Below are 14,492 nucleotides of genomic sequence, written 5' to 3'. Positions count from 1 at the left end.
GCTGTCCTCCTTGGGCAGTGCCGCTTCCAGCTGGTGAGTTTGCAGCTCTCTTCTCTCTGTTGGGCCTGCACTTCCACCAGCTCCCCCTCTCCTCCTTGGGCAGTGTCGCTTCCAGCTGGTGAGTTTGCAGCGCTCTTCTCTCTGTTGGCAGACCCGCCATTCACCTTATTCAGGGTGGAAGTAAATTCTACCAGGGTGAGTCAGGAATGTCACAGAACGACATCACCTGTATTGGAACCTTAAAAGTGTGAATGATTGGCCAGGTACCGTGGCTCACGCCCGTAATCCTAACACTCTGGGAGGCCTAGAGCTCAGGAGTTCAAGACCAGCCTGAGCAATGGTGAGACCCCATCTCTACTAAAAATAGAAAAAACAAAGAAAAAAAAAAGAACCCAAAAAACTGTATCTTAAAAAGTAAATAAATAAAATAGAAAAACTAGCCAGGTGTTATGGCAGGGGGCCATAGCTTGGGTGGTAGAGGCGAGGGGGATGGCTTGATCCTAAGAGTTTGAGGCAACTGAGTTCTGTGATTTTCTGCCCTCTACCTTTCTTGTGGTCAATTCCTTTCAGTGGTTTTTAGTATATTCAGAGAGTTGTGCAACCATCCTTATCATCTAATTTTAGAATTTTTTTTTTTTTTTTAGTTTTTATTTTTGAGACAGAATTTTACTCTGTTGCCAGGGCTAGAGTGCTGTAGAGTCCACCTAGCTTGCAGCAACCTCAAACCCCTGGGCTCAAGCGATCCTTTATCCTCTTACCTCAGCCTCCTGAGTAGCTGGGACTACAGGTGCCCATCATGACGCCTGTATAATTTTTCTGTTTTCGGTAGAGACAGGGTCTCGCTCTTGCTCAGGCTGGTTTTGAACTCCTGAGTTCAAGCAATCCGCCTGCCTAGGCCTCCCAGAGTGTTAGGATTATAGGCGTGAACCACCACACCTGGCCTAATTTTAGAACATTTCCTCACCCCAAGAAAATAACTCACACCCCTTAGCAATGTCTGCCAGTTTCTCCCTCCCCTCATTCTTTGGCAGCCACTAATCTACTTTATGGTTCTGTGGATTTTCTTCTCTAGACACTTCATAGAAATGGAATAATATAATATGTAGCATTTAGTGTCTGATTTCTTTCATGTTGCATGTTTTCAAGTTCATCCATATTGTAGCATATATCAAACCTTTATTCCCTTTTATGTCTGAACAATATTATATTGTTTGAATACATTCACATTTTATGTATCCATGATAGACATTTGGGTTGTTTCCGCTTTTTGGCTATTATTTGGATAATACTACTATGAAACTTGTGTATAAGTTTTTGTGTGAATGGATGTGTTTTCATTTCTCTTGTGTATAGACCTGAGTGGAATTGCTGGATCTTATGGCAACTCTGTATTTAATACTTTGAGAAACCACCAAATTGTTTTCCAATGGTGGCTACATTGTGTTAATTCCCACAGCAATATGTGAGGGCTCCAATTTCTCCACATCTTCACCTACATACGTCCACATACTTCACTAGGTATTAACCATCTTTACAATTGTACCCACACTGGTGGGTGTGAAGGAGTATATGATTGTGGTTTTGACTTGCATTTCCCTAACAACGAATGACGTTGAGCATTTTTTATGTGTTTATTCAACATTTGTGCAATTTCTTTTGAGAAATACCTATTCAAATCCTTTACTCATTTTTGAATTATCTTTTTGCAGTTGAGTTGTAAGAGTTCTTGTAAATATATTCTGGATATTCTTTACCAGATATATTATTTGAAAATCCTTTCTTTCATTTTGTGGGTTGTCTTTCTTTACTTTCTTTTTTCTTTTTTCCCCCCGAGATAGCGTCTCCCTCCTTTGCCCATGATAGAGTACAGTGGTATCACCATAGCTCACTGCAGATTCAAATTCCTAGTTCAAGTGATCTTCCTGTCTTAGCCTCCCAGCTGACTTGTACTATAGGCGCACACCACCATGCCTGACTAGTTTTTCTATTTTTTGTAGAGATGGAGGTCTCACTCTTGCTAAGGCTGGTGTTGGACTCCTGGCCTCAAGTGATCCTCCCATTTTGGCCTCCAAAGTGGTAGGATTATAGGTGTGAGCCACTATAACTGGCCCTTTTTACTTTCTCGATGGTGACCTTTGAAACATACAAGTTTTTAATTGCGGATAAGTCCAATTTATATTCTTTTCTTTTGTGCTTTCAGATATTCTATTTGATGTCTTCCATAACTTGTCTTAAAATCTGATTTCATCACTGGAAATGTACCTGTGTCCTTCTTAGTTCCCTTAATTTGGGATTATAAAGCACTTGATTTAAAACACCGGCTACATATAAAGGAGCTTAGACATGTTGATAATTTTTGAGCTGGTAAGCCCATGCCTATGTATTTAGCCTCAGAAAATAATTTGACAGCAAAAATATATCCTAGCCAGGCACAGTGGCTCACATTTCTAATCTCAGATACTTGGCGGTCTGAGCATAGTGGCGTTACTCAAATAATAGCCATGTTTTTATACCAAAGGCAAACACTGATAATAACACTTGAATTTAGTATTAGAATTGTTATTTTAGTCATTACAGCATTGCAGTTTGCTAAAAAAAAAAAAAAAGGGGGTAATGATGATTATAGTGATATTTTAACAATAGGGATCACAGAAGTGAGTGTTTTTATGGCATCTCCTGAAATAATTATCACAATTACTTATCAGTAAATCAGTCTTCTCTAGCTTTTGAAATAAATTTCAAAGAGATGAAACATTTAAGTAGTTTTTTAAAGAAACAACGAAAAACCCCCCAAACCCAAATGAAAGAACAATAAGCATAAAACAAGGTCATGTAATAGTACACCCAGGGTGGTATCATGCTTTGAATTGTTGCACCTAAAAACAGAATTGTAGCTTGCCAGGCCACAAACTGGTTCTGTGGTTCCCACAACAGTCTGACCTGTGGCTTCATCTGAGTGACAGGATACAGCCAGTAGCTGTGAGGTGATCCCTTTTCTGTCGCCTGGAACCAATGTAGGCAGCAGGCAGGGCAAGGCCACAGGGGGAGGTCTGACGCTTACAGCAGCCAGTGTTCCTGCCACCCCCACCCAACACACCCCTTCCATTCACACACCAGCGAACTTGGTCCCTGGGCCTGGCTTGGGAGAGACAGAAGATTATCTTTTTTTTTTTTTTTGAGACAGAGCCTCAAGCTGTCCCCCTGGGTAGAGTGCCATGGCATTACAGCTCACAGAAACCTCCAACTCCTGGGCTCAAGCGAGTCTCCTGCCTCCGCTTCCCAAGTAGCTGGGACCACAGGCACCTGCCACAACGCCCGGCTATTTTTTGGTTGCAGCCGTCGTTGTTTGGCGGGTCCGGGCTGGGGATTCGAACCCGCCACCTTAGGTGTATGTGGCTGGCGCCTTAGCCGGTTGAGCTATAGGCACTGAGCCAGAAGCATCATCTTGTTCTCATATGTGGGAAGGCTATGAAAAGAAAAACCCTTGTTGGCCCAAACATTTAAAGAAGAATTACACTGGGATCTTTTGTTCTCACTTTGACATGGTCAGAATTAATTTGGAGGTCCAAAAGAGAGTGTGTTTGTTTCCAGTTCTTAATTTGAGTTACTTAATGCAAAGATGAAGGGGAGGAAAGGAAATCACATAAGTCTCTCAAATGGCATTGGAGCATCCCCACATCATTCTGGAGAGCACTGTTTGTTAGTGATCAGCGAGCTCCTGCTCAGGCTTCACATGCAGGCTGATTGGACTTCCTGTGGAAAGGCCGAGGTGGTGGGAAGTAAGCAGCAGAGTATGTCTGAGTGTCTGAGAAATACAGAAATAGAGCTTAAGAGACTTAATCTTTTCCCCCTCCCTCCTCAGGTTTAATAGGGAAATCTGCTTTCTGCAAGCAAGTGAAAAAGCTGCCCTTACAAACTATTCCTTTGGCCCTCATGGAGTAGCTGGAACTTGTACTATGAGGCCCTTGATGGGATAAGCTGTCACTTGCTAATCACCCAGTGACTGTCACCATGGCTAGCAAGAGGAAATCCACCACCCCCTGCATGATCCCAGTGAAGACTGTGGTGCTGCAGGATGCCAGCACGGAGGCCCAGCCTGCTGAGGCCTTGCCCCAAGCACCCCAGCAGGATCTGCCCCCAGAAGTGCCTGCCACCAGCAGCGAGACCACCCAGAACGCCAGCAGTACTGAGGGTTCTGCCCTGGCCAACGGGCATCGGAGCACTTTGGACGGCTATTTATATTTCTGTAAATACTGTGATTTCAGATCCCACGACAATACCCAGTTTGTGGGACATATGAACTCAGAACACACAGACTTTAATAAAGACCCAACTTTTGTTTGTGCTGGGTGCAGTTTTCTGGCAAAAACCCCGGAGGGGCTTTCCCTGCATAATGCCAAGTGTCACTTGGGGGAAGCCAGCTTTGTGTGGAATGTGGCCAAGCCAGACAATCATGTGGTCGTAGAGCAGAGCGTCCCTGAGAGCACCAGCACCCCTGACCTGGCAGGCGAGACCAGCGCCGAAGGGGTCGATGGCCAGGCAGAAATTATCATTACCAAAACTCCAATCATGAAGATAATGAAAGGCAAAGCTGAAGCCAAAAAAATTCATACACTCAAGGAGAATGTCCCCAGCCAGCCTGTGGGTGAGGCTTTACCAAAGCTGTTGGCTGGAGAAACAGAGGTGAAAGAGGGCGACCACTCTTTTGTCAACGGGGCCATCCCAGTCAGCCAGGCATCTACCAGCTCCACAAAACCAACCCATGCTGCCAACGGGCCTCTGATCGGAACGGTCCCAGTTCTGCCGGCTGGGATAGCACAGTTCCTGTCTCTCCAGCAGCAGCCCCCTATGCATGGCCAGCACCATGCCCACCAGACACTGCCCACATCCAAGGCCCTTCCCAAAGTGATGGTCCCCCTGAGCAGCATTCCAGCGTACAACATGGCCATGGACTCCAACAGCTTTCTGAAGAACTCCTTCCACAAGTTCCCCTACCCAACCAAAGCTGAGCTCTGCTACTTGACTGTGGTGACCAAGTATCCAGAAGAGCAGCTCAAGATCTGGTTCACAGCCCAAAGGCTGAAGCAGGGCATCAGCTGGTCCCCTGAGGAGATCGAGGATGCCCGGAAGAAGATGTTCAACACCGTCATCCAGTCTGTGCCTCAGCCCACAATCACGGTTCTAAATACTCCCCTGGTCGCCAGTGCTGGCAACGTCCAGCATCTCATCCAGGCTGCTCTCCCAGGTCATGTCGTGGGACAGCCAGAGGGCACAGCAGGAGGACTTCTGGTCACTCAGCCACTGATGGCCAATGGGTTGCAAGCACCAAGTTCATCTCTTCCCCTCGCAGTTACATCTGTCTCCAAGCAGCCAAGTGTGGCACCCATCAACACTGTGTGTTCAAATACAACATCAGCTGTGAAGGTGGTTAATGCAGCCCAGTCGCTCCTCACGGCCTGTCCCAGCATAACTTCCCAAGCCTTCCTTGATGCTAGCATCTATAAAAACAAGAAATCTCACGAACAGCTGTCAGCTCTGAAAGGGAGCTTCTGTCGGAACCAATTCCCAGGACAGAGCGAAGTTGAGCACCTGACCAAAGTGACTGGCCTCAGTACCAGAGAGGTACGGAAATGGTTCAGTGACCGGAGATACCACTGCCGCAACTTGAAGGGGTCCAGAGCCATGATGTCTGGAGATCACAGCTCCATCATTATTGACTCTGTGCCAGAGGTGTCCTTCTCCCCATCATCCAAGGCCCCCGAGGTAACCTGCATCCCGACTGCACCCACATTAGCAACCCACCCTTCCGCCAAACGACAATCTTGGCACCAGACTCCAGACTTCACACCAACCAAATACAAGGAGAGAGCCCCAGAGCAACTCCGAGCCTTGGAGAGCAGTTTTGCACAAAACCCCCTTCCTCTGGACGAGGAACTGGACCGCCTGAGGAGTGAAACCAAAATGACCCGAAGAGAAATTGATAGCTGGTTTTCAGAGAGACGGAAAAAAGTGACAGCTGAGGACACCAAGAAGGCTGATGAAAATGTCTCTCAAGAGGAAGAGGAGGCTGCTGAAGACGAGGGTGGAGATGAGGATTTGGCCAGTGAGCTAAGGGTGCCTGGTGAAAATGGCTCCCCAGAATTGCCCGGCAATCATACCTTGGCAGAGCGCAAAGTCAGTCCCATCAAAATCAACCTCAAGAACCTGCGGGTCACTGAAGCCAATGACAAGAGTGAGATTCTAGGGATGAGCATCTGTGAGCCTGAGGATGAAGGATCGAACAAGCTGGCAGAGCAGCCCCCAGGCAAAGTTAGCTGCAAAAAGACGGCCCAGCAACGGCACTTGCTGCGGCAGCTCTTTGTCCAGACACAGTGGCCCAGCAACCAGGACTATGATGCCATCATGGCCCAGACGGGTCTGCCACGGCCAGAGGTGGTGCGCTGGTTTGGAGACAGCAGGTACGCCCTGAAGAATGGCCAGCTCAAGTGGTACGAAGACTATAAGCGGGGCAACTTCCCACCAGGGCTGTTGGTCATTACCCCTGGCAACCAGCAGCTCCTGCAAGACTATTACATGGCACACAAGATGCTGTATGAGGAGGACCTGCAGAATCTCTGTGACAAAACCCAGATGAACCCCCAGCAAGTCAAGCAGTGGTTTGCTGAGAAAATGGGTGAGGAGACCCGGGCTGTGGTGGACACAGGCCTTGAGGACCCGGGCCCTGGTGCTGGTGAGCCTGCAGCAGCTCACAGAGGGAAGGCTGACACCTATTCCGAGGTAGCTGAGAACAGTGAGTTGTGGGAGCCCAGCGTCCCTGCGGCCAGCTCAGAGCCCTTTGACAAATCGAGCCCCCAGGCTGGACTTCAGCTAGGTAAGGAGTGCATGGGAGCCATGTCTATCCTCTGTGAAGGCAGGAAGGATGATGCACTTGGGGTGGGCACTAAGTTTATTGCACGGGGGTGTCTACCTGCTCAAGGACTGCCTGGCAGCAGGGTTAAGTGCCTGGTTGCTTTAGGGGACAACTGGCAGCAGAAGACATGGGAGCATAAAAGGATAAAGGGCTGAGAGGTTCTTTTTGTTTCGTTTCATGTTTCTAAAAAATCTGTGCAGGTAAAAGAACGTGGTGAACCTCAAGCGGTCCAAGATTTTCTAGCCATTTCTTAGCAAGAAGAGACTAGGTCAAAACGCCTTCTGAGTCAGGCAGGTATATCTACAGTCCCTGAGTAGGAGAGAGCAATTGAATGTTAGAGGAGATTCAGCTGACATTGGTGAACAAAAAGAAAAAGATCCTTTCGTTGTTTTTAGACATACAAAGTGCTTTTTTCCTGATGAAATCCTATCTTGTATTTCTGTTGTTCTTCCTGATGTAGAAGAAATGTTTGTTGTAATGGAAAAAATCACCATCCCCTTTGGACATCTATGAAATCAAAGTTTCAATCTTGTTCCTCAGTAAAGTAAAATTTAGAACATTATTTTATATAAGAGAGTTTTGCATAGTTTCGAATCCATAGGCAAGTGATGTTGTTGGTATTGGTTTTCCAGGTTCTTGGTCTGTGAGTTTCCACCATCTCCCTTCCCTCCTTACTGTTTGGTATCTGCCTCCTCCTCAGAGGTCCCATCACGGAACAGCCAAGAAGCTCAGGCGAGAGCCAGGAGGGAGAGGCATTGCAGAAGCTGAAGGGCCTAGGGCAGTGGTTCTCAACCTACGTAAGGCCACAATGTATTTTCATTGTTTTTTAAAGAGGAGTCACGACCCACAGGTTGAGAACCGCTGGACTAGGGGTTCACAAGGGCAGGCTTGCCAGCTGGGTCAGCTGTGGTAGAGGGCACAAGAGACAGCCAGAAAGTGTCTGTGCAGTTGGGCAGTGTGGCACTGGTCACTCAGTTTGGGGTCTTGTGTTTGGCACCCTATCTCCAGGGCTGAACACAGTGCCCTGCCCCTCAGAGGTCCCACAGAATTTCCTGGATGTTGTTTCATTGTTTCCGTAGCTGACCATTGTTTGTTTGTTTGGCCTGGCAAATCCCCACCCAGTTTCTTTCTACTTAAGACCTCAAAAAAGACAAATTCTTTTTCTTTCTCTAAATATTTTAAATTCATCTGAACACGACAATTTGAAATATAGTTAAGCTATTGTTTCTTCATTCAGTTATGGAAAAGGAGACTTCCAAGTCTGCTTATAATTTGGGTGAAGGGGTTGCCATGTGTCGGGGCCCAGGACTGGCCAGGTCTCCGGCCCCGGCTTAGCTAACATCTGGACATGGATCACTGTGCTATCTTGCTCGGGAACAATTACTCTTAGGTGCCTGAGGGCTGTTCACTTTAGCAAAAGGGAGAGAGAGAGAGACAGTATTTGAGGGAGAGAAGCGGTCTTATTTGAAGAGTACATCTTAGCAGTCTTTCAGAGAGAGATGCCGTGCAGGTGTTCTGTGGGCAGGAGAAGTGAAAGAGTCAGAGTAAGCAAGTCTGTGAAAGAATGAGCACTCTTCAACTGCCTTCTCCTGCAGCTTATTATAGAAGTGATTTCGTGGCTCTTGCACCACAGGTGTAAAGACTGCTAATCACTGATGCTCTTGTCTTGTGAGCTCTCAGGTTAAGGAGAGCTGAAACCCTTCCACCTTATCACCAAGGTATTAACATTACCGAACTGTTACAGGTGTTATTTATTTATTTATTTTTTTGATACAGAATCTCATTATGTTACCCTTGGTAGAGTACCATGGCATCACAGCTCACAGCAACTTCAAACTCTTGGGCTTTAAGCGATTCTCTTGCTTTAGTCTCCCAAGTAACTGGGACTGCAGGCACCTGCCACAACGCCCAGCTATTTTCTTGTTGCAGTTGTCATTGTTGTTTAGCTGGCCCAGGCTGGGCTTGAACCTGCCATGTTCAGCGCATATGGCTGGCACTGTAACCACTGTGCTTACAGGTGCTGAGCTGACAGGTGTTTCTTATAACTTTCACTTCAGAAGCTATGTGGTATAGGACAGCCACGTTTTGCAGCTCTTTAGCATTTGTACAAAGCCTCTTCTTTTCATACTCACATACTAACGTGAAAAACCCAGCTCTGTAAAACCCACAGTGTAAGCAAACACCTCAGAGCCCAGAGTTACAGTTACCCTGGTCAGCAGTTAGGGTATGAGCACACAGGAACTGGCTTCTGGCCTCCGCCAACTTTGGTGATGTTCTCATTAGGGCAAGAGTGGGAGAAATGCTCCTCTCCTCTGAGCCTCACCACTCACAGACAGCTTTACATCATGACTTGTGGCATATTCTAGAGTCACACCAGGACAGAAAGAAGGTTTCTTATGGTTGGGTTGACTCTTTCAGTGCAGAGCAGCTTATCTCTCTCTTTTACCTGGAATGCTTTGTCCAAGTTGGTCTAAGTGTCCTTGTGTTGCACCCAGCTCTATGCTTCTTGTGATTACCAGTAGGCCAGAATGTCATGCTTACAAGAGATGTTTGAGTAAGTTTATTACAAAAGCTAATCTGTACACACTGATGTCATGGAAGATGGCAGAAGAGGAAGCACCAGGAATCTGTTCCTCCACCACAAGAACTATTGAGCTAGCAAAAATTGCCTGAAGCAACCATTTTGGAGCTCTGGAGTCTAGTTGGACATGTCCAACATCCAGGGGAGAGTCAGATGGAGAGGCTTGTGAGTTTTGAAGAATTTTCTTGTTTCACAGAGCAGCATCCCCTTACCCCATCCCTGTAGCAGGCAACTGTGGTAACTACAGCCCAGGTTTCTGGTGCAGCCTGTTGGTGCCAGCAGGGCAATAATAACCTTGACTTCTAAAAGTCAGGGTTTTGTGTTTTGATTGCTGATAATTGCACTTGATCACTGAAAGGCCAGCACAGAGGCTAGTCACTGTTTCTACTCCTATGGACTAAAGCAGCTTCCTAGCCACAAGAGGAATTAAAGAGAGAGAGAGAGAGAGAGAGAGCATCCTCTTTTTTTCTTTTCCTCCTTTTAGCAAGACAGACGTTTTAGGAAACCTTAGGTCACTGGTGGACCACAGAGTCATCATAACAGAAATTTTAATGACATCCTTACACCACAAGGAATACATATTTTGTAAAAATAGTTTGGAAAAGTCACAGATGGCTCCAGCTCTCAACAAACAAAAATCAATAATCCCTGAGGGATGAGAGAATTAGATTTTTAGTCACTATAATATAATACTCAGAATTTCTAGTTCTCAACAAGAAACTATAAAAAATACATTTAAAATAGGAAAATATCAATCATTCACAGAAGAAAAACTAGTTGGCAGATACTCTCCTCAAGGAAGTCCAGTGGGATTATTAGTCAAAGACATGTCTTAACTATGTCCAGTGAGGTAGGTGAGACCATGGACAAAGACTTAAGGAAACCAGGAAAATTATACATGAACCAAATGAGAACATCAATAAAGATAGAAACTCTAAAGAGGAACCTAACAAATTCTAGAGCTAAAAAGTACGATCACTGAAATGAAAAACATACTAGAGTGGCTCAACAACAGATCCAAGCAGGCAGAAGAAGGGATCAGTGAATTTGAAGATAAAACAACTAAAATTATCCAAAGGATCAGAAAGAAAAGAGAATGAAGGAAAATGAACAAAGTCTGCAGGACATCCTCAGGCATACTGATATATGTATTATAGGAATCCTGGGAAAAGACTGAAAGGGGGCAGATGGAATATTTGAAGAAATAATGGCAGAAAACTTCTCAAATATGATGAAAAACATGAATCTACATACCCAAGAAGCTCAATGAACTCCAAGCAGGATAAATTCAAAGAGATCCACATGTCATGTGTTATATTAAAATTGTCAAACCCAAAGACAGAGAAGATTTTGAAAGCAAGAGAGAAGCTACTCATCACATGTAAGGAATCCTCAATATGATTAACAGCTGATTTCCCATCAGAAACCATGGAGGCAAAGACAGGGGGATGCTATGTCTAAAGTCATGAAAGAAAAAAAAATCTGTCAACCAAGATTTCTATATCTGGCAAGACTACTCTTCAAAAATGAAAGAGAAATCAAGACATTTCCAGATAAACAAAGCTGAGGGAGCTGAGTATAGTGCCTCACACCTGTAATCCTAGCACTCTGGGAGACGGAGATGGGTGGATCAGTTGAACTGAGTTCAAAACCAGCTGAGCAAAAGCAAGACCCCATCTCTAAAAATAGCCAACCATTGTGGTGAGTGCCTGTAGTCCCAGCTACTTTGGAGGCTGAGGCAAGAGAATCATTTGAGCCCAAGAGTTTGAGGTTGCTGTGAGCTGTGACACCGTGGCACTCTACCAAGGGTGACAAAGTGAGACTCTGTCACACACAAAAAAAAGCTAAAGGAGTTTGTTACCAGTAGACGTTCCCTACTAGAAATGCTAAAGGGCATCATTCAAGCTGAAATGAAAGATACACAACAGTAACTTGAAGCTATAAGCCAAAAAACCCCTTATATGTAAATATAAAAGCTGGTACTATTGTACTTTTGATTTGGTTTATAACTTTTCTCTTTTTCCTAAATAATTGAAAAGGCCAATTCATTAAAAAATTACAAATCTATGTTAAAAGGTAGGCAACATAGCAAGATGTGATCTGCATCAGTTACAAAACTAACAAAAGGGAGGAAGATGTGTCGGAGCAGTGTTTGTATAATACTGAAACAAAGTTGGGATTAGACTGGAATTGTTATCAGGTTAGGATATTAATTATAATCCCCAAGTTAACCACTCAGAAAATAATGAAGAAATACATAGAAAAGGAGAGAAAGGAGTCAAAATAGTGTGTTCCAAATAATCAGATAAATACAAAAAAGGCTGTACTAGAGGAACTGAAGAATCAAACCCATATAAAACATGCCCCAAACAGCTAAATGGCACAATTAAATCCTTCTTTATCAGCAGTCACATTAACGTAAAAACATTGAGCTTTCCTATTACAGACAAAGACTAGCTAAACTTGTATAGAGTTTTTTAAAAAATCAGGATTTATCTATCTATGATAACTTTATCTATCTATGATAAATCTATCTCTAGCATCTATGAGACATACTTCAGATATAAGGACACAAAGAGGTTGGAAGTACAAGGGTGGAAAATGATGAGCTGTGAAAATGCCAGAAAAGAATGGGGTGGCTATATTATCATCAGACAAAATAAACTTTAAATCGAAAAAGGTTACCAAAGATAAAGGGTATTATATATTGGTAAAAGGTTCTTATACCTAACAGAGCCCCAAAATATGTGAAACCAAAGAATGACAGAACTCAAGGGAAAAATAGAGAAAAATATTTGGAGATTCTAATATCCCATTTTCAATAATGGTCATAAAAAACCTAAGATCAATAAGGAAATAGAGGACTTGAACAGCACTGCAAACCAATTAGAAGTAGAGACGTAAACAGAACACTACCCAGCAACAGCAGAATGAACATTCTTCTCAAGTTCACATGGCACATTCTCCAGGATAGACCATATGTTAGGCCATGAAACAGTCTTAGTAAATTTCTAAAAGTTGAAAACATATAAGGTACCTTTTCTTTTTTTTTTTTTTTTTTGACAGAGCCTCAAGCTGTCCCCCTGGGTAAAGTGCCGTGGCATTACAGCTCACAGCAACCTCCAACTCCTGGGTTCAAGCGAGTCTCCTGCCTCCGCCTCCCAAGTAGCTGGGACCACAGGCGCCCGCCACAACGCCCGGCTATTTTTTGGTTGCAGCCGTCATTGTTGTTTGGCGGGTCCGGGCTGGGGATTCGAACCTGCCACCTTAGGTGTACGTGGCTGGCGCCTTAGCCGGTTGAGCTATAGGCGCTGAGCCTAAGGTACCTTTTCAATTATAATGGAATGAAAGTAGACATCAGTAACAGAAGGAAAACTAGAAATAGACAAATCTGTGGAAATTAAACAATATACCCCAAAACCTAATGGGTCAAAGAAGAAATCATAAGGAAAATTACAAAATACCTTGAGACAAGTGAAAATACAACATATCAGAACTTAAGGGGTGTAGTGAAAACAACCTTCATAGATAAATCTTCAGAGATAGTGTAAATGCATATGTTAAAAGAAGATCTCAGATAGGTAAGCTAACTGTACATTTTAAGGAACTAGAAAAGGAAGAGGAAACTAGAGCCAAAGCTGGCAGAAGGAAAGAGATAAAGGTTAGAGCAGAGATAGCAGAAAAATAATAGATAAAATCAATGAAGCCAAAAGTTGGTTTGGAAAAGATCAACAAAAATGACAAGCCTTTAGCTAGATTGACTCAGGAGAAGAAGCAAGAGAGAAGACTCAAGTTACTAAAACCAGAAATAAAAGTGGGGATATTACTATGAATTTTATGTAAATACAAAGGGTTATAAGAGAATACTGTTAACAGTTATATACCAGTAAGTTGGATAACCTAGATGAAATAGACAAATTCCTAGAAACGTACACTTTATCAAAACCAACTCAATAAGAAATAGAAAACCAAAATAGATCAATGACCAGTAAGAAGATTGATTCTGTAAACAATAATCTTCCAACAAAAAAAAGCCTAGGACCAGATGGCTTCACTGGTGAATTCTTCCAAATGCTTAAGGAAGAATTAATACCAGTTCTCTCAAACCCCTCCAAAAAATTTGAAAAGGAGGGAACACTTCCTAACTCATCTTATGAGGTCACCGTTACCTTGATACCAAAGCGAGACAAGGACACTAAAAGAAAAGAAACCTACAGACTAGTATCTATTGTGCCTATCGATATAAAGACCAGCAACCCAAATTCAGTAGCGTATTAGCAGGATTTTAATATGAAAAGGTAGGATTTATTCCTGGAACTCAAGGATTGTCCAATATATGAATATCAATCAGTGTATACACCACATTAAAAGAATGAAAGGAACAAAACATCTTAATACAAGCAGAAAGAACATCCGACAAAATTCAACATGCTTTCATGATAATAAACTAGGAATACGACAAACAACATGATAAAGACCACATATGAAAACCCACAACTAGCATCATACTCAACAGGGGTGAAAAATTGAAAGCTTTTCCCATAAGGTCAAGGACAAAATCAGGATGCACAATGTCCACTTTGGCTACTTCTAGTCAACATAGTGTTTAGGCAAGAAAAAGAAATAAAGGCATCCAAATTGGAAAGAGATGTTCATAGATGACATGATCTTATATATGGAAAACTAAAGAATCCACAAAAAACAAATGTAAGAGCTAATAAATAAATTTTGGCAAAGTTGCAAAGGACTCTATAAAATAATCAACGCCCAAAAATCAGTTGTAGTTAGGTATGTGTGGTGGCACGTGGCTGTAGTCCCATCTACTCAGGAGGCTGAGGCAGGAGTATAGCTTGAAGCCAGGAGTTTAAGGCGTCCAGCCTGGTAACATAGTGAGACTCTTGTCTCTTAAAAAAAAAAAATTCAGTTGTATTTATATACACTGAAAAGGAAATTTAAAAAACAATTCTTTGTACAATAGCATCAAAAAGAATAAATGCTTAG

The 14,492-nt window shown here is 43.5% G+C and overlaps 1 protein-coding gene across 4 annotated transcripts in view; it reads left to right on the top strand.

Annotated features, from left to right (window-relative positions):
• ZHX3 (zinc fingers and homeoboxes 3) overlaps positions 1–14,492 on the top strand; it is a 127,564-nt gene that overhangs the window by 104,459 nt on the left and 8,613 nt on the right. For 3 of the 4 annotated variants that reach the window (XM_023511906.1, XM_023511907.1, XM_023511908.1), the window contains one exon: positions 3,863–6,871. In XM_023511906.1, coding sequence (XP_023367674.1) covers positions 4,012–6,871 — 2,860 coding nt within the window. In that variant the 5' untranslated portion in view covers positions 3,863–4,011. Of the gene's footprint in view, positions 1–2,330; positions 2,365–3,862; positions 6,872–14,492 lie in introns of those variants that run through there. The other variant, XM_003787597.3, reaches the window with a different exon arrangement.

This window comes from Otolemur garnettii, unplaced genomic scaffold, assembly GCF_000181295.1.
Source record: "Otolemur garnettii isolate 467f Iridium unplaced genomic scaffold, OtoGar3 scaffold00023, whole genome shotgun sequence".
NCBI lineage: Eukaryota > Metazoa > Chordata > Mammalia > Primates > Galagidae > Otolemur > Otolemur garnettii.
Note: the sequence above shows the minus strand (reverse complement) of the source record. Positions and strands in the feature narration are given on the sequence as shown.